Source organism: Triplophysa dalaica, chromosome 7, assembly GCF_015846415.1.
Source record: "Triplophysa dalaica isolate WHDGS20190420 chromosome 7, ASM1584641v1, whole genome shotgun sequence".
NCBI lineage: Eukaryota > Metazoa > Chordata > Actinopteri > Cypriniformes > Nemacheilidae > Triplophysa > Triplophysa dalaica.
In genome coordinates, this window is record NC_079548.1 from 13,195,346 (window position 1) to 13,216,683 (window position 21,338).

General features: G+C 36.8%; 3 protein-coding genes across 4 annotated transcripts in view; all 3 read left to right on the forward strand.

Annotated features, from left to right (window-relative positions):
- Nucleotides 1-21,338, forward strand: part of hspb9 (heat shock protein, alpha-crystallin-related, 9) — a 75,948-nt gene that overhangs the window by 13,475 nt on the left and 41,135 nt on the right. The window lies entirely within an intron of this gene.
- On the forward strand, nt 4,660-7,782 carry pyya (peptide YYa). The gene is made up of 4 exons (XM_056752618.1): nt 4,660-4,778; nt 5,288-5,475; nt 6,884-6,964; nt 7,538-7,782. Exons 2-4 carry the CDS (start codon nt 5,288-5,290, stop codon nt 7,560-7,562), a joined length of 294 nt encoding a protein of 97 aa, XP_056608596.1. The 5' UTR covers nt 4,660-4,778; the 3' UTR covers nt 7,563-7,782.
- Nucleotides 8,737-19,297, forward strand: mpp2a (MAGUK p55 scaffold protein 2a). 2 transcript variants are annotated; one of them, XM_056752608.1, is made up of 13 exons: nt 8,737-8,844; nt 12,059-12,107; nt 12,831-12,931; nt 13,101-13,253; nt 13,338-13,493; nt 13,573-13,800; nt 15,786-15,917; nt 16,127-16,229; nt 16,884-16,952; nt 17,063-17,224; nt 17,300-17,502; nt 17,577-17,705; nt 17,825-19,297. In XM_056752608.1, exons 2-13 carry the CDS (start codon nt 12,077-12,079, stop codon nt 17,999-18,001), a joined length of 1,644 nt encoding a protein of 547 aa, XP_056608586.1. In that variant the 5' UTR covers nt 8,737-8,844; nt 12,059-12,076; the 3' UTR covers nt 18,002-19,297. The 2 variants fall into 2 exon arrangements, with proteins under 2 accessions (XP_056608586.1, XP_056608587.1); XM_056752609.1 differs by having other exon boundaries at nt 12,834-12,931.

Below are 21,338 nucleotides of genomic sequence, written 5' to 3' on the forward strand. Positions count from 1 at the left end.
TGGCCATTCGCTCATCCTGCCATTTCAGAGAAATCACTGCTGGCTTGCAGCCTAATAATTGTTCTCATAGCAACACACTTAGGACAGTCGCTATTGTTTTAAGAACAATAAGAAGCGAAAAACTGGTATTTGTATTTGGTGAATAGGAAAATCACAATGAAGTCATTAAATGTATTAAAGTCAGTAAAAAACATAGGTGTCTGGCTGTTATAAGACATTGCTTTTTTGTAACAGATTAAGTTAAATTGCATACATTATGATCAGTGAAATTTACATATCAACAAAGCAATTTACAGTGCAATTCAGTGCAGTTCAATCATACCTTTTATCAGTAGGCCTATGTGTGTTGACTGGGATTTGAACCGTGTATTGCTGGGATATCGCTTATTGCTCCTTGATGTAAATGTAAATGAACAAACTATCTTTTACACTGGCTACACAATAAATCATGAATCAACACAATATTTTTTTTGTACACAATAATTCCTATCTTTAAACCAGATGTTTGTGCTGTTTTTGTTCACCTTTTTATGCACCTCCTTTTTGCAGGCAGAAATGCCACAGTTGCCAAGACAGAAGGCTGCGTGACCAACAGTGTGCGTCTGCATGAAACGGTATGACGCAGTGACTGCTAACCCCTACACATGTTCTTCTAGTTCTTCAAACCCCAGGTGACAGGATGAGAATATCATTTCAAGTTCTTCCTTTTTCCCCCTTTTAAAAACCTCCTCAAAGCGACTGCATTTATTCAATAAACGGTCTGTGTTACGCACATACTACCATACATACTGTTTTCACTGTTTGTGTTTTACTAGAGTTTAGGCAATAAACTGATACCAAGAGCGCACATATAGTATTTTTTGTCATTTTTATATGTTCGCATTTACAGATAATACAGAATCAATTTGAAATCAGATTTGTGGTCATCCTTAAATGAGTAAACGATTTGATGCTCCAACCAGGATAACTATAAATAAAAAATATTCTGTTGAGAAATAAAATAACATATCTACCCATCATAACCTGTCCAAGAGAGTAACTACCTGCGGTAGGTGTTTGAATCCTATAGAAAAGTTCTCAATAAATCAAGAGGACATTTGGGATTTGGGGAAATGACAAACAGACAGTTTGTCATGGTTTTTATTGTGCTAATAAAATGCTAGTCGATTATGTGACACAACCCTGAGAGGCGGCAGTGAAATAAACACTCAGTTTTTTAACAGGCACAGACTGAGTCACCATAGCCCATTCTGCAACACATTTTGTCAGTTTATCATATCATGATATTTGTACACAAACTTCCGGGTTTTGTACATGTCATTCAATCAAAACATTGATTTTGTTGTGCAGGATAAAGTGATGTTAGTTTTATTGAAAATTTGTAGAAATAAGGACTTTGTATTAGAAACTATTTCTTTTACATATTGAAACCAGAAGATTAATACATTTGCTTCTCACAAATATTTTAAACATGAATACATTTTGGAAAATGTACATCTACTCACTTGAGGTGAACATTTCAGTCATATCAGACATGTTGAGAACAAATGACAGCCATTTAAAAAAGTTTAAAAAAAAAATCAATCACATTAAGAGTATCTACCCAAAAGATATTCACTTTAGGATTTGTCAAAAACGTAACATTTTAAAGGGCCGCTAATCCAGGTGTTTTCTGCAATGTAGAAATTGTCAGTGGTATCCCCAGAATGTGTAAGTAAAGTTTCAGCTCAAAATACACCACATATCTTATATCATATTACAATATGTTGAACATGGCCATTTGTGGCTGCAATGAAAAACGTGCCATTTTTAAATGCAAATGAGCTTCGGCTCCCCTCCCCGTATGCAACATAGGGGGTAGAGCGTTTACACATGTGCTTTGGATGACATCAAGACAAGCAATATGTCTGAAAGTGCAATTATGTCTGTAAAGCTCTGTCCAATCAAAACCATAGACTAACTGGCTCATTTCTCTAAGTCTTTCAGGACCGGAGATTCGGACCGTTGAATGTTGGCTTGTCGATCCGAGTAAATTCTTCCCGAACACTAAGTCATCATCGTCCTGTCCCGGACTTTCAATCATTAATAACTCCGGCCCCCAAGGTCGCAGCGGCACGAACCCGGGCTCTTCGGAAAGGTCTCCCCGGAACCGCCTTTAATGTTCCATTTTACATCCAACAACAGCACACATTTGCCCTTGCGTGAAAATGGCTGACACCGTGTCTCTGGTGGAAGGTGGAAATATGCTTTCATAAAGCGGAGTCTGTGAGCAGCCATGGGCAGGTGTAAAAAAATGTGACATCAGATTGATAGGCGATCGCAAACATCCTGTCTTGTGTCACTGTTGTGGTTTGAAGGAGAATACAAAAAGAAGAATAGATGGATTTTAATAGTTACAGGGTGTTCCACACACACGCTGGCGACTCAAATTATGGTAGATAAACATTTAAAAGTGAATTTTCTGAGAAAGCGACCCTTCTATTTCCAAAACCCTGCTTAATGGTTTTAAAAGCATGAAGTTTAAAAAAATTACAAACAATTTCTGTCATTTTAATAACTTTCCATAAAACGTTCTACACTTAGTTAAGTTGCTCAGCTTTAACATATGTATAACTAATTGACAACCAGATGGGATTTGTGACACTCTGCTATGCAACAAAATACGTTTCACATTTTGTATCTGCATATTTTAATCAGATTGTTTAATATTGCTTTGACAGTATCTTTTGATTAGTAACTGTAGTCTTTAAAATGTTAAAGGATGACATTTTTCTTCTCACAGAGCAGAAAATTCAGTTGTCACTTGCAAATGCATTACTGTCACTTACATTCATTGCAGTGTCATTTGACATTTTAAAATGTTAGACTGTTAACATACTGGTGCAGAATTCTTAAAGGTAACATGGAGACATCTGGCCTCGCTTGTTAATTGTATCTGCAGTAGATTTATTATTAATAATTAGTTATAAATCTATTTTTTTATTAAGAAAAGTATACAACGAACAGAAGATGATGCATATAATGATAAGATAAGCCTACCTGGAACTCAAAGAGCCCACATGAGCACTATAGTTGAACTTAGTTGCCCAGTAAAGGTTGCAACATTCTGTATCAAACAGTAAAATATACAAAAAAGTGAACATTAGTGTGTGATGTTTCTAAATACAAAATATGTAGCCCTCATAATACACAACTTTTGCTGTTGTGTGGGTGACTCTTGACTCAGTGTGAGTTTTGGGGGTGGGGTCTCAGAGTTGGCGCATCAGACCGAATGACTAGATCACACCTTGAGGGGGTTGAAGAAGCCTCCAAACTTCGAGTGATGTGAAGCGTTTGAACATCATCACCTAGCTGAGGAGGAGCAGTTAGAATGAGCAAGCCCCATTGACGTCACCCCTAGGTGATTGGACGATTAGGGTGCTTAAGGGTGGGAGGCTTGTGTACAGGGGAGCAAGCCATTGTGAGACTAAATCAAGTGTCCTGACGTAGTAGAGTTGAGATGACTACAGAAAAAGTTGAAAAGACTGAAACTCATCACTGACTGTTTTCACAATGAGTCAGGTATTAGATGACCGTTTTAATCTTGCTGCACAATGTTGTTGATGGTGAGATGTAGTTGATGATTTGTTTGGATCATCACAAACATTATAACATACCGAGGGTATAATTTAAATCAGCAGAACAATCGAATTAATTTTCATTGAGATTGTGATGAAATCTTTGGATGCCTTATATATGCTTTCTAAGGAAATGTATGTCCAACAACATATTCACAAACCCATATCTGTCATATCAGTGATCAGTCAATTCTGGTCTGCATTTTTGGACGTTTTATATATACATGCATTTATACATAATTATGATTATATCAAGCAATGCTGTTTTTCTTTTCGTACATAATGTAACTAGACCACACAAACTCACATTGCAAACTCAATCTATATGCAAATTCAAATAAACACAAATGAATTATCACAAAGGGTATTAAGAAGCAACATAATCCGTCTGTTGGTAACAGGATTTTTACACCACAGGGGAACCTGCAACTGCTACGTTGGAGTAATAAGATTCAGCATTACACAACTATTGTGCATCTTGTCAAGAATATCAGGTTACTGTCGTTTAAATAGATATGTTTTACTATTATTGTCTCGTTTAATTCTGAGCTATGCAGATGTGTCACTTTTCTTTTTAAATGACAAATTCTTCATATACTTTGCATACACTTCTCGTGTGACGTGTCCAAGCGATATTGAAACGTACGCTTAACTTCAGATTCCGCCATCTGGCAATATGTTCATTTAGTTTGGGAGATTTATAATAATCAGCTTTCAGGAAAACAAACAGCAAGATAGATAAATCAGCTAACAGAGCTTAATAGATCTTAAAACGATGTATGTTTTTATACGAAGTAGCCTATAATGGGTGTTAAACATGTTTTAGTTGAGTGATTCAATAAATTGATGTTTCTACAACTAAGCATCATCAACGATCACAATGATGTCGCGTGAGTTGTAATGAGAATGTCTTTATGAGTGACGTTAGTCGTGGTGTTAGGGGCAGAGCTCCTGTCATTCCCACCGCCCGTCTCCTGTTTACGCAAGGCACAGCACAGTATATAAAGCACTTGAGGTGTGGGGAAGATAGAACAGTGAGTGGACAACTTCTTATTTCTCGAATACCTTACAAAGGAGTGAGTCGAAAAGAGCATTAGAATCAAGAACTTCAAGTTGCCAAGCCAGAGAAATAACAGAACCTAAACTCCTTAGCTTCAGAAAGTAAGTATATTAATTCGTTTGTTTAAAAGTGTTTAAGGGACTAGAGGAAAATATATTGTTTTTACAAACGTTGCGAATTATGTTTATATTATACAGGTAACATACGATTTTTGTTGCGTTAGCTTTTGAGATTTTGATGATTGTGCACACATTCAGGACCACGGACAGCAATCACATCTGCTCCCGCTCAACATTCAACTCACATTCGAATGACTTAAAACTGTTTATGTTAAAAAATTATAGGGAGCAATAGACAATAGGTTTTATTAATGGGTACAGTTTCGTCTTACAGAAAGTTACAAGAAAGTTGTTTTGGTTGTAATTGTTCGAAGTTTTATTTGTTACAGATCTAAAATAGTTCTGAAAAAAAATCCGAAACAAAGATTTTTAGATTTAATTTTGTGTTTTACAAAATTACTAACCCGACATCATACGATTTATAAACCCCAGCTTTTTAAATTATACTTCGTGTTTTATTTTATGCAAGATTTTTTTTTCTTTTTTGTCAGATGGCTGTCATGGTTAAGCCTTGGGCCGTCATCGCCACTTTCGTCCTGTGCGTGCTTCTGTGTCTCGGGACCTTTGTGGAAGCCTATCCGCCCAAACCAGAGAACCCTGGAGATGACGCTCCCCCGGATGAGCTAGCCAAATATTACACTGCGCTGAGACATTACATCAACCTCATCACGAGACAAAGGTAAGAGATCCACGTTGTATAGACCAATGTGTCAACATATACATTACCTGTAACTATTATTAAAGTTTGCTTAAAATTTTAAATGTTACCCAGCTCTTTATACATTGTCCAGGTGGCCATGAATAAAAAAATGTCCTGTTGGTAGATGTGCTCCTTGTCCCATTAATGCATCAGAAAAAATGACCATGCTCTAAAGTAGGACTATGTAATTTCATCATGTTCCACTTATGAATGGCCAAAGGCTCTCTATAAAACAAATCTATGTGATAAAACGTGCAAAGATGTATCTCTGAGAAGCCTGTAAGATTGATAAGGGCACTAGTCTATCAAAGGTTGACGTTTCTCTCTGCCTTGTCCTAAAGCACTATGTTTATTTACATATTTATGGTCTCCTAACAGGCCTTTGACATTTGAGATGCAAACAATGTGCAACTCATTCCTCCCCACAGTGTAAATTCCAGGTGTGAACTTTTTATGGTGCATTGTGGATACTATATTCTTATTTTGAGATCGGACCTAATTTAAACCTAATTTCTCTCTGACACCCTGTTTCATCCATCAGACAACCTAGCACTGCCTTAACAACCCACAGAAAATGGGGATAGATTTCAGAAGGCCTATTTTAAATAATATCAAACAGACTTGACAGCTCAAGCATCCAAAGCCAAGCTCAGTGTATATAGAGTGTATATATTACCAAGGTCTGAAATGGGGAGCAGGTGAGATTCGATAAAAGTCATTCTTTAGAAATAACTGTTACATTAGGCTGGGCTCAGATTCAATGATGATACTTGTAGGCATCTCTTGAGGAGGAAATTAAGCATGAAATTGCTTTGTGTATTTGAATGAATATCTTTGAATATTTATCTTGAAGATTTAGTTCCGGCAGAAAATCCACGAGACATACAGAAACTTTTTACCAATTCCTACTCAGTCTTCAAAAGAAGAGACTTGTTTTTCACTTATGAATATTGAGAAATATCAATGAATTTAAAGGATTCCAGAGCATCTCACTTTTAGGTTAAGTGTTTCCCTTTAAAGCTTTATAACTTTCATCTGTCTGATCACAGAAGATAACCATTAAAATACCTGCTATGTTCTCCACTGTCTGAATCTTCTGGGCGATCTTCAGAATCTTAGGCTGACGAATGGTCTAGAAACACTTAATCGCTAAGTTTGGTTTCAAATGTTTTTATATCGATTTCAGTGATTGGTGACTGACGGATGAAGTGCTCTGACTAGTTCTTCACATTCTGGCTTTTCACTTCACAACACTTTCATACATCACAATGAGCTCATTGTGTGAGCAATTTGGGATCATTATTATAGCAGCGGAAATGTACTCAGCCAAGTTACACGCTTGCGATGAGGTAATGAGAGAATAAATTGTCACTTTTTGTACTCCTAGGTATGGAAAAAGGTCCACCTCAGAAGATGTAATGGCGGAGATGCTTTTTGGGGATGACACAGACCGTAAACAGAGATCAAGGTGGGAGCCCTGACTTTAGTATTGAAAAACCTTATTGTTATAGCTTTCAATTGCATGCAATTTTAAATGAGATGTCAACAACAGGGCAGGAAATAAGATGAACAGATTCTGATTCATATTCTAAAGGTATGAGGAGAAAAGCATGAAAATGCAGTTCGTTTCACAAACCCTGCAGAAACACACTCATAAGGAGTGATATTTTGTGTTAATGGGAAGAAATAAGAATTTAAATGTTAACACCTGTTGAGGAATCAGGGGACAGATGGGATCTTTGGCTTTCTCTTTCTGCCAATTAGGATGGGAGTGTGCTAGTGAATTTGACGCACACAGAATATCTGGATGAATTGATACACCCTAATAGGACTTAAAAGATGATTCTGTGGGGTTCTAGTCTGGATTTTAAAAAGACCAAAAAAAAATGAAATTCCAAAACCATTGAGAGGATTAAATTATTGGGTTGAAAAGGTGAAACTTTCAACTTGTTCCTCATAATGTAACCACATCAAATGTCTGCCATCATTACCAACATGTTATATATTATATTTAATTACCAAATGCGTCCCTCTATTTCAGATATGATGACTCTTACATGTGGTGAAGTTCAGTGACCCCTGTGCATTGACTGTCCTGAGCTAAGCCCTCCTGTGCCTCCAGACATCCATATGACAGCCAAACACCATCAGAGAATCACATTCAGCCCTTTATTAAATGCATAGTCTTTTTCTTTTCATGTGCCCAGAACAACTCTTATTAACTGTATATAATAAATTATAATAGAAAATATTAAAAGTAATGTATATGTGTATACTTCGTTGTGTCATACAGAACATATGTTTATTTGTTTGTACCATGTAAATTATTCTACGTGATTAAACGTTTATTGGATGAATTGATTTTTGGTGGTCTTTTACATGGGCTCTTTGTTACAAAAAGAAAGAAAGGAATAGGAACCTCTAATTCATACGTGGAATATCTTAAAATAGCTATTTTGAAGAGATCATTGACATCGTTATAATTACCATATCACATCCATATTCCTTAGTTTTTAACTTTATGAGGATATTTCTCAATGACCAGCAGATGTCCCCCCACAACGTGAAAAACGTACTGCATTTGATACCACACGTCAGTAATATAACATTTTAAGGATTATTTGACAATTTATCAACTAAGGTCCTATGTTTGAAAACGTCATATATGCTTACGAATGAAAGTAATTTTAAAAGGAGTAGGTTATAATAAGTCCATTTAAAGTAGGACCTACCTTAGGCACATCTGCGCAGATGGTAAAAAAACGTACTTCAGAATGTTTCAATGAAATGATGATCTCTGAAAAATATGAAATAGTTCAAATGAATTTATCAAAATAGGCCTACGTGGATTTAGCAACATTTATCTAATGCATGCAATCACAATTTTGTAAATGATCGATGTATATAACGGCCCGATCTAAATCTATAGACAATTCAGTTTTTTTATGAATAAAGCATGTTTCTCTTATGGAAAACTGCATCTTTCTGTATGTTTTCAAATATTTATTTTATTTTATGGCCGTACTGCTATGATCTTCTATAAATCTATGTGAGCAACGCACAATGATTTTATTTTTAAAACACATTAAAGCGATTTCCATTGTGCCTGACAGGCATTGCTATGTAAATGAGTGTGGTGGAATATTTAAAGCTTGTTTTGTCGAGAACATTCTGTTTGTATCAGGCCACGTAGCTTAACATCAGGCTGGTGGGTCCCACCTACTGAGACGTTCCAGTGTTGCCGCTTTAAGTGTACGCAATGGCTAGGCTCCGATTTGATGCTTTGTAGCGGTCCAGACACCTCACATAATCAAAACAACGTAACCAAGCGTCTGTGATACGGCAAAGGTTTGTTTCTTTTATCTAATAATACACATGTTTTAAGAGTGTTCATGTTAATGCCCCCGGGTGCTTTCCTCAAACGTTACCGCGTTAAAATGTGTCCAATTGATAGTACAGTTGCCGTCGTATTGTTATTATGTGATTAAAGAAAATTTGAAGTAGTTGTCTAATGCACATTTACGTTCGAGATTAATGCTTTGCTCCGTTAGCATTGTTTTCTTCCATTCATCATATTAAGAGCAGATGTAAATAGTTATTATATTTAGGGCTGCATCAGATATTTGTTGGTGTTTTGCTTCCGTCCATATTGTTGGCGATGAGTGTAATGGTGCGCGTTCAGTGATGCTCCCCAGAATATCATATTTTGATCATTTTATAAGCGCCATTTGAGCTAATTCTTATAGAGAATGAAACACAGCTACAAGAGAACATTTTTAATTTATTTTATACACATTTTTAAGAATCTTTGACTATGTGAAGTTCATAGGAGGAATCTTCTTTACAGTGTTAATATAGCCTAATTAAAACTAGAATAAAATATTTTTCATGTTATGTTTTGACAGAGCTTTCCCTCACACTGTTAAAATGCAGATTATAGAAATATTAATACACAAGAATGATTACGTATTGTGAAAACCAGGTGATTGGAAGCGAAGAATAGTCTGGTATGGTTCTTTAGGGGACGCAGGCTCAGTTGTGTGTGTTTTGAAGACAGATGGGCAGTGCCTTTTTCTGGCTCCGGGGAGCAGATGGAGGGCATGGCTGCATGGGATGTGGGCTGGGACAGACCATTAGCACAGGAGACTCAAGAAAGATGGGAATGAGAGGATATGGGGGGCTCAGGAGTTGCCATGATAAATTCACCATCCCTATTTTATACAGGACTGCAGGGGGACCCATGCACACATTTTCTCAGATGCAAAGCTTGAATTCACACCTGACCAAAACGCAGTCGAGCAGGTCTGAGGATTGACGAATTTGGATTGTAAGGTTGAGCATCGCCTGCTTTTTGGATGAATGCTTTTGGAGAGAAGTCGGCGAGGTCAAATAGCTCTCATCATGAGTTCAGGGTGCCAAAGCAATATGTTTAACACATTGATTTTTAACCTAAACTAAACACACACTATTTAGGATTGTTGAATTAATTTAGTTTGTGTTTAGACTTAAGAGTACTTCAATTTGATATTATTCATTATTTACAATGTCCAGAAACGAGGAATTCATGATCCTAGGTTTTTAATGTCAGTATGGCACAATGGGCCTGAAGCTTAACTAATAAACCTCTTTGTTTTGTATGGGTTAATAAAAGCAAACAAATTGAGCCCTGCCATTCTCTGTGATTAAAGATGGTGGAATAACTTGTTGGACATACAGAAATGAGAGTGTTTTAAGTGCTTAAAGCATCCGGCATAGAACACACTGTCATTTAAAAAAGTCAGTTAATAATGTAGAGAAAAGTCGCTGAAAATAATGTGACATTTTCTCAGTTCCGTTTCCATGACTTGACACTTCCCACAATAGCAGCATCACTTTCAACCCTTTCGTTTTGTGAAAGCTCAAGAGTGTGAGAATGAGCCAGTGGCGTGTAAAGTCTGACCTCTCCAGCCTTCTGGGACTGTTCTCAAAGCAACATTAACAGCAGTTTCACACTAGCAGCTCAATGCAACATCATCGAACATCCCACGCAATGCCATTGTGTCTATGTAAAATGTCTTATTTAATACAAATGACATTACATATATTTAGAATTCATCTGAGTAAAATAGGCTTAAAGAAAGAATTTATCAAAAGACATTTGAATATTTATTTTAAGAAATTATCTGTCCAGGTTATAGCAATTGACACCATATTAACATCGCAGTTATCCAGAATAAATTGTAACTTCTTCAAAGACATTCCATTTTAAGAAATTTAATTGAACTCCAAAAAGCCAGATTGTAACTCAGTTGCTTTTCCCCTTTAAGGGACGTACCATTCTTTCAGGTACAGTAATACATGGGAGAAAAGCATTGCCATGGCAACAACCTTTGTCATACAATGTACGTGGAAATGGTTGGTATTACTGTTTCTAGGAACTTTCTTTTCCTTTTTCTTTCTTTTAATGTTCCCGTGGTCAGATCCCCTTTAAGCTTAAGTAATGCAGAGTAATTGTCTCTAGAGCATTCACAAGTTATTTACTGCCCTCTATGTGCTGCATGAGAACAGTGATTACATAATACATCCTGTTTTGTAATATGATCGACAGAGCAGCTTTTGTTTATAAAAAAGAGTTTTAAAAACATAACAGATGTACAAGTTAATACAATAATAAGTAGTTTGCTTGGTTATTGTAGGTCTACACATGTGTGTGTGTGTGTGTGTCAGGTCAAACTCCTCTGATCCTTACGGTCATTATCGGATTAGTTGACCTGCCTACTGGGACATTGCTTACACAGTTATTCAAGTGGAATGTTTTGTTTACACTTTTTGTTTTTTATTACCATTTCATATCAGAGATAATGTACAGCTGGCCATTATCAGAACCCGACTCAAATAGGGGCTTTAATTATTTTGAAGGGTTATGTGAGTAAGGGTTGATATTTAGCACATAAATAAATATGGCGACATAAAACACTGATTTGAGTTCAAATGATTTCATTGTTGGACTAGACTGAGATTGCAGAGAGATCCAAGAGACACAAAACTAGCTGTCTGTAGGAGATCAGCTGCTAGAGACAACAATCATTTATACATGATACATGTGACACAAAATGACACGATTGACCAATCATAATCAATTATTCCAAGAAGCAAGTAGTAAATATATCTAAAATATATCCCGATTATGCTCAGTATTGCTCTTAGTCCCTCCCTTGTTTTACTACCTCCCCTGTGAATCCAGTTTTTAGTGCACCTGCTCCCTCTCATTGTTGTTTCGTTTAGGGGACGGGGCTGAATCTACACCCCCCCAACATCATTCTTTCTCTCCCTGCCCTCACATCACACACAAAGGCTGCATTTCTCATTTACATTGTATACATAGTCTTAGCAACCACAGCTTAAAACTCAATGCCCCCCTCCGTCTCTCCTCTTCTCTACTGCAGAAGCCCAGAAATAATATAATCATGTTTTACATTTGTTTTCATTCCCATCTTTCCTTTATTCACTTTAACCTCTTGCACTCTTTACAATAATGGTTGTGTTGAATTGTAATGTTTTAAATCTCTCTTTGATGCTTTAGTTGCAGATTTCAAACACCATGCCTGTGGCAGCCACCGGCACAGAGCACGGTAAGAGTTCATATATTAAGAAACAACAAAAATGTTGACATCTCTGATAAATGTCTATATAAAAAAGGTAATATAGGCTATATAAATTTGCTTTAACAGCAAACTGTTTTGTTTGTTTACCTCTTTAAATACTATCTTCCCTGTCATTTTAATGCTCAAAGACAAGTTGAAGTATGTTTTCCTGATAGATGTAACCACTGTGGGTTTAATGTTGTATCGAAATATTGTGAAGGTCATCATCATTTGTACATAATTGGACTGTGGGCCAAATTGATTGTTTTTTTTTAATGCAAAACATCATACAAATATTAGGTAAAGGTCATGTTCCAAGAAGATATTTTGTAAATTTCCTACCCGAAATATATAAAAACTTTATTTTTGTGGGTGGATTTGTGGGAAAATTGACCCATAAGAAGGTTTTGTTTTCCAGGGTCACATATTAATATAGTTATATTATAGTACACAATTATAGTTAAATTAAGGTACTGTAATGTAACACAACCTTGTGATTTAACACAATAATGTTGTTTAACTTAAAACAAATTTCAGTATTGCTATTAAATGCCTGCTATTTCCCTATTTGCAATATGTAAATCAATAGTGAACAGATCCACCCTCTTGTAGTGTGTGTGTGTGTTTGTGTGTGTGCGCATGCATGCGTGTGTGTGTATGTGTGCATCGAAGAGAGGCAGATGTTTGACCAGGTCTCTTTCTGTCCTCCAGCAGTGCCGCAGGTGCTGGACACTCTGAGTGACAGCACAAGCTCCACTACTGCCAATGACCTGGACCTCATCTTCCTCAAGGGCATCATTGAGAGCCCAGTGGTCAGTTTTTTCCTCCATTCTTTTGTGTAAACATTACACACAGACATGCACATTTTTATATCATCTCCTAAAGCCAAGTGTACACTAACCGACTGTAGGTTTGTATTGTAGTGCTAGTTGCTGCAAGAGCCTGTTTGTGAAGAAAAGTTTTTTTGCATAAAACTCCCAGAGTGCAGAAAGTCTGGAGCAGACACGGCTAGAGGCCGTAAGGGACAATAATGTGGAGCTGGTGCAGGACATCCTTAGGGAGCTGACTCCCTTCACACACCACAGCAACACAGCTGCTGAGCTCACTCGCATTCTAAACCAGCCACACTTTCAGGTACACAGCTGCGTCTCAACAAATGTGTCAAATAACATGGGAATCATCTGATCATAACCGGCATGCTTTGTTCTCGTTGATCAGTCACTGCTGGAGACCCACGACTCTGTTGCTGCTCAGACGTGTGAGACTCCGCCCCCCAGCCCCTGTGCTTTTATGGAACCACCCATTAACAGCATCCCGGTGCCAGCTGATTCCATACGCATGGTTGGCATTCGCAAAGTTGCTGGAGAGCATTTGGTAAGATCATGCAAATCATGCTTTTATGGTTTTAGTAAAATACTGCAGATTTTTGACCATGGCTTTGGTGCTTTTTTAGGGTGTGACCTTCCGTATAGAGAACGGAGAGCTTGTGATTGCCCGTATCCTCCACGGGGGCATGATTGATCAGCAGGGCCTGCTTCACGTGGGCGACATCATCAAAGAGGCGAATGGAAAAGAGGTTGGTGATGACCCACGTGTGCTGCAGGAGATGCTACAGGAGGCCAGCGGAAGTGTGGTGCTCAAAATCCTGCCTAGTTACCAGGAGCCACACCCACCCAGACAGGTACCGTCCACTTCAGAATACACTACTTGTGATAGGATACTTCTGTGTGTTGGTTGGCCATGGCCCCATTTACACCTCGTTATTACATCCTCCTTGTCTGAGCTGTTCACAAAAGGGCCCCTTAAATACAGGTGTAATCAGGGCTCAAAGGACACACAGACTGATGGGTCATGTGACCTATATACACACTTGTCAAAAGCAGTATTATAAGTCTAGAGCACACAACAGGCTAGGGAAGATTTTAAAATGGTGGTTGTTCCACACACTGTATAGTGCACATCATCATTCCGACTGTTTTTCCTCTGCTGGTTGTCATGGATACCAGAATAAGGAATGGAGTGATCCCAGCAGTTAAAGCCAGATGTGCTTCAGTGATAGTCAACAGGATCATGAACTGAAAGACAAAAGTGTTTCTCAACGGGCGACAGCCGCTCCACTATAAGCTTTTACTATTTGACATTTTCAACATAGAAATTGATTATCTTACATTACAAAAGTGCCCCTAATATACATCCCAGATCTTACCAGCACTATGAATAGAACAGTCCAATTACATAATGAGTCTGACGTTTATTAAACCAAATTTGGGATGAGCACAGTAATCCAACCAATCAGTGCAGAGAATCCCATGACAGTTTTGCAGCATCCCTCCTCCAACCCATCACTTCACTCTTGGCTGGTCTATCTATCCAAATTGAGGAGGGTGGAGTACTCTGGGTTCGGGCTAAAATTCTAAGGGCTAAAATCTCTCCCCGCAGACATCATGCTATATATGCAAACTTTTCTGCTTCTCTATTTGTATATAATTTTTTGACGTTTTTATGATGTACTGGAAAACAATAATAGGCATATCTTAAGTTATAAGGGGTGTGTTGGTAAAAACATAATATATGCAAAGAGTCAGTATTTATAGGGTTGAGCCTTTTTTTTCACAACCTTGGTATTCGGCTCTGGCATGCTGTGTATTACATTTACATTTATGCATTTGGCAGACGCTTTTATCCAAAGCGACTTACATTGCTTTATCCTATATATTTTATATAGGTATTTGCAATCCCCTGGGATCGAACCTTCTGGGTATTAGCTTCGGGGCTTAATCCTGATTGATAGCGATCTGAGATTATCAAAAATTGTGTGCTTCTGCTTGTCCACTCCCTTTTTGAGGATTGACCACCGGTTCTCTATTTTGGATTTACAAATGGGGAGTTGCATTTTCTAATCTTAAAACAATTTTAATGAACACCACAACAGCTTTTTCATGATATTTCTATTACTGTTATCTTTATGTACACATGTATATATGTGACCCTGGACAACAAAACCAGTTTTATGGGCTATTTTTTTAAATTTTGATTTTTACATAATCTGAAAGATGAATAAATATGCTTTCTATCTATGCATGAGTTGTTAGAAAAGGAAAGTATCTGGCTGAGATACAGCCGTTTAAAACTCAGGAATCTAAGAGTGCAAAAAATCTAAAAATTGAGAAAAGGACGTTGGAAGTTGTTAATCAGGGTCACTGTAGCAGGCCATCTACTCACAAAAATTTAGTTTTCATATATTTAAGATAGGAAATGTACAAAATATCTTCTTGGAACATGATCATTACTTAATATCCTAATGATTTTTGGCATAAAATAAAAATCGATAATTTCGACCCATACAATATATTTTTGCCTTTTACTAAAAATCTTCTTGCGCTACTTAAGACTGATTTTGTGATCCAGAGTCACATATGCATGCTACTTTGCAGCAATGCTAAGTGTATGAAGCGCTTTTGAAATAATTTTGAATTTCAGCCCCAATGTTAGTTCTGTTATACAGAAATTGACTAAACCAATCATATTTTTCTTGTTTGTTTAGAATAAATCGTAGTCGAATTTCTACCTCCTAAAATTTTTCCAAGTAACCAGTTTTAAAGTAAACAGTACTTATTTTAAACATACACATTTCATGTTGTGAATGAAAAATCCATTCATCCACAGGTTTTTGTGAAGTGTCATTTTGATTATGATCCAGCCAATGACAACCTCATACCTTGCAAAGAGGCGGGACTGCAGTTCTCAAGTGGCGACATTCTGCAAATTGTTAACCAGGAAGATGTTAACTGGTGGCAGGTTGGTCAGCATAGAACAATGGTTATATATCTGCTGTATGTGCTAAAATTACATTTCATATTGTAGTCAGTTTTTATTTACTTTAAGGTAATTGACCTTTAAAGGTTCTGAAGTAACATCTGCTTTTTTTTCGAAATATGTCTAGTTAAAAGTAATGTTTGTATACCTTCTGAAAGCTGTGCATTAGAGTTGTATATCTGTACCCACAGGCAAGTCATGTAGAGGGAGGCAGTGCTGGCCTGATTCCCAGTCAACATTTGGAGGAAAAGAGGAAAGCTTTTGTTAAAAGAGATGTGGAGCTTTCACCAGCAGGTAGGCAGTAATGAATATAATTATGAAGAGTTTGATTCCAAAATGAGATAACTCAGTTAAACAAAAACAAAAAAATGTTATCATGATTTTATCGTGTAAGTTAGCCATGTTAGAATGTCTGAAACCAAAGACAAATGGTCTCATAACGTCCTACAGTGTACACATTTCTGCATAAGGATAGTAGAAAGTATGATGACAATCTGAAAGTTACACACTTGAGCTTTGAGGTTGGGTTCAACATTGTAGAATGGTTGATTTGTGTACACTGCCCCCTAGTGGATTTAATGTGTCTCCACTCTTCTCATTCATTTGTACTAGTCTTTTCTTCTGATCAGACATTCGAACAGTAGTTATATTGTTAATATCCTTGCAAACCTTGTTTGTTTAAATTTGCTGTTTTTCGGGAAATAGAAAAAACACTGTACATACTATTTTGTCAAAGTTGTCATACACTTTAAAATACTTTTTATTGGTCAGATATTTGCAAAACACAGTGACAAACATAAAGGGTGACTAATAATAAAGATTTATGACACAATTTAAAAATCACATAAAATACAAGGTTTCAGAAGGACAGTAGGTCTTTTAACAAATGTTTTTAAAAGCACTAACACTACAAATAACAGTGTAATATTGTGGAAAATTGTCCTACAGCCAATCTCTGTACTGGAGTTGTCGGCAGGAAAAAGAAGAAAATTATGTATCTGACTACAAGAAATGCAGGTTTGGTTCATAAGAACATATCATCACATTTATATGTTGATTATGTCTTTTTAAACCCATCTGACTGTTCATTTTCTCTTTTGTTTCCTTACTCTGTCATTCTCTGACAGAGTTTGACAGGCATGAGTTACCCATCTATGAGGAGGTGGCCAAAGTCCCTCCATTTCACAGGAAGACGCTGGTTCTGATCGGGGCACCTGGAGTGGGCAGACGAAGCCTGAAGAATAAACTGCTCGTGTCAGATCCTCAGCACTACGGCACCACCATTCCCTGTGAGTAGTGTAGTACTGCAGGGCGAGAGAATACACACAAACACAATCCATGTGACCTTATGGAACTTTTCACAGATACATCTAGGAAGCCTAAATCTGCAGAAAGGGAGAATATGATGTATGCCTACACATCTCGGAACAAGATGGAAGCTGACATAAAAGCTGGGCGGTATCTCGAACATGGTGAATTTGATGGTAACCTATATGGCACTAAGATCGAGTCCATCCATGAGGTAATAGAGGCCGGACGCATCTGCATCCTGGATGTCAACCCACAGGTATGAACAAACCGCCCAAAGGATAATGTAAAGTTAGGTTTCGATTTTGTTGACTCCAGATTGTTTTGATGTAGGCGCTAAAGGTCCTCAGGACATCAGAGTTTCTACCATACGTGGTGTTCATAAAAGCTCCTGAGTTTGAGGTCCTGAAGGCCATGAATAGATCTGGGATTGAAGCAGAAGTGGTGACCAAACACCTTACAGTGAGTTACAGCTAAATGTTATACGGTACACAAACTTCATAAAGTATGAAGACATGGTGGACTGAATGCGATTCACTTTTTGCTCATTCTAAAAATGTGTGTCCTGCTTCTGTCAACAGGACCCAGAGCTGAAGAGGACAGTGGATGAGAGTTCCAAGATTCAAAGAGTGTATGAACATTACTTTGACCTCACTATAGTGAATGATGACTTCGAGGAGGTGTACAGAAACCTCAAGACGGCATTAGAGAAACTGAAAGGAGCTCAACAGTGGGTACCAGTTGGGTGGGTCTTTTAGGGCATGATGGAAGAGCAATGGTCGGGTGTTCACGTGTCGCCAGTGTAACCCAGATCATGTCATTAACCTTGTGCCAATATGTTACCAGTCTGAGAGATCTGTGTCCTGTATGAGTTCATGTGTGAGTATGCATGGCTACCAATTACCCTTTACAAAAAACCTGAGAACTTGCAGTTCAACAACAATTTACACAGTTTTCGTGTTTTATTTTTGAGTATAAACATTAAACGCATTTTTTAAATTACAAAATATTACATGCTTACACAGAAAACACTCTATGGTCACTGTCGGACTGATATCTCCATTTTTATGGGCTTTGCAAATATTTAACCAACAAAAATTATTAAAAAGAGCTTGTCAACTCTTGCTAAACAGTATTTATTATTTAAAAAATGCAGCGTTTCAGTCCGACAGTGCCAATATTTTAGTTTTGCATCACAAACCAGAGTTTTGTATACTACACAGTGTTTCATTTCTGAATTGTATTTTAATATAAGACTTAGACACATGAGTTCTGTACAGTTGTTCTTGTACATGCCTCATACAACACTATTTTGGTAAATATATTAAAATTTGAATAATCTGATTTGGACACTTGGAATACATTGATATGAACCTTATACAAACAGCAGATAATGCATTAAAGTAAAATTTTGATACTGGCGCTCATTTCACAATATGTACTACAGAACACAGTCATATTGTTTTTCAATGGTCGTTTTTTATTGAGCACCACAGCAAGTTTTGTCAACTTTATATATATTTGCAAATCCATATAGGCTACAATTACATGGCAATAATTTTCATAGATAGAGACCAAACATCGTTTTTACACCTTATTTAGAAATAAAAATGTTAACTGAAGGCAAGAACAGTGTTGAAGCATGACATTTAAGACCTGTTTAAAGTCAAATGTATTCATTGCATGTATTTTTGTATTATGGTTATCTGCTCTTACCACCTGCAAACATCATGGCGTATTTATTATAATGCTGTAAATGCTTGTTTGATGAGCATGTGTGTTTTCTTACAGACCCGCACTACTTTTTTATTATAAATAAGCTTTAGTTTATATTCACAGATTATTATTCATGCCAATAATGTTTGGCTTAACTACTGGCAGCTATTGTTTGTTGGTTTATATTGTTTATATTTATTTGTAAGGTGTTTGAATCCGAATTTAAGTTTTGATATTACATTTTCTACATGTTGTAACAAGTCATTGCAAAATCACTGTATGGTTACAAGAACAATCGTAAATGCCTAATGTCTAAATAAAATGTTTGGGGAAATAAAGTGCTGATGACTAAGTTAGTGACAATGCATGAATCAGATATGGAAGAACTTTACTATTCTTCTGACTTATTATTCCATACAGAAAATAATCATGTGGAATCAATGCTTTAATTTCAAGGTCCAAATGCACTTCTCTATATAGCCAGAGCATCAGTAAAACAGAGTAAGTGCTCACTTAAACTGTAAATTTGGTATTTTTTGTGTAATTTGAGAGTTTTTGACCCTATTTCAAAATGTTAACAAAACTTCAAATGTAAAAAAAAATCGTTTTTTACAGTGTATGTAAAGATATTGATCGAATTTAAATTCAGGACAGCTCATGTGTTTTATTACATTCCAGTCACATTCAGTCCTAAATTCTGACCACAAGAGGGCAGAGTTTGTATCACAAATAAATACATAAAGGTTGTATGTGGCTTTCAGAAAGCATAAACAAAATGTAGCCCCTAAATGTAGCGCCTTGTTATTATAAGGTTCTATCATTTTAAATGTTTTTGTCAAATCACATTCTTATTCTGTGATGTATTTACATTTTGGGATGATATATGTTGTGTACATTTTGGGACATAAAGAACTATATAATTCCAAGGGAAATAACTACTGTATTTGTATTAAAAAAAGATTTGACCACATTTACTTTTCACAAAATATCTCCCTACTGTAATTCTGTAAAAAACATTGCAGGGTACGTAATTCATTTATTAACTTTTTCAGTTTTTAAGTAATTAAATTATAGTAACAGTTACTTAGTGATCTATAACACCCAAAACTGCTGCCACACCCCTTACTAACATGCGTTATCTATGGTGGAGGTAAAAGGTGCCAAGCACAATCTTGTTCTCTTCTATACTGAGGTGGCTACACTTTCTATTCACAGAAACTACACAGAAAAAGAGGGAATGGACACGGTACAGTATACACATATTGTTGAAAAGGGAAAACTGTTTGTTAAATGGGAACCATTACCGTCTGAGGGCCGGTCATAAGCTTCAGGTCAAGTTGTCCTTGCACTTGAAGTGTTCTCAGCCATTTATTTCATATTGTTCTGATTGTTCCAAGAAACCATCTCAAGAGTGAGAGAGGGCACATGCTGAGCATTTCTTTTACTGTACGTGTCTGTTGGTCATATAAATTGTACACCACCTCACACCTTATGACATTGTAATTTCAAGAACATTTTAGTCACAAGACCCACATTATACATCATTTCAGGGAAGATGACATGGGTGTGTTTTATGATTTTTCTCCACTCTTAAAAATCAATATACAGGAACAATCATGATGTTGAACTCTGAACCGTGAACATTCCATTGCATCTTTCATTAGAGTGCATATTTACAACCAATAAAACAATAAAAACTTATTTTCCACAAGTCTTTCATGATATTACCTTTTTTGCACAATAGTCATTTCCTTAAAGACTACTTCAATCAAAATTACTCTGATATAGATATCCGCAACCGATCGTCACTTTAATTACTTTAGCTCTTTGTTTTGAGCATGATGTTATCAGATTCAGTGACGTTAGAACTAAAATGCCAATCTCTGATTATACAATAATACACTGGGCGTAAAATGCTTTTAAAGGAACATTTATAAATAAAACTAAAGTTTGTCTTTGGCCAGATTAGCCTACATTTTCTTAATAAAATAAACACGCTTTACTACCTTCAGACTTTGAATATCGCCGTTTCTGTCACTGCAACACACAAACACACACGAATGACTGAATAACGCTACATTTTCTAGCACTGTCTATGTCAGCAAATGCTTAAATCTAATCCTTCGATTTAGCACACACATGATGTACCATATTCAAGGTATTATGGCACCGTCGTTGCATATTACATACCCAAACTTGATTTATCCTCGTTAACCACTTCGTCAAAACGCTCACACACGTTACTTTCTTTCTTTCTTTCTTTCTTTCCTTTTGTTTTGTTTTTAATTCTCCCACCCTCCCGGATCTGTTTCGCCCCCCCCTCTCTTCCGCCGGTGTTGGCACGCGCATATTTCTGTTAAATAAGTGCAAATTAGTGTC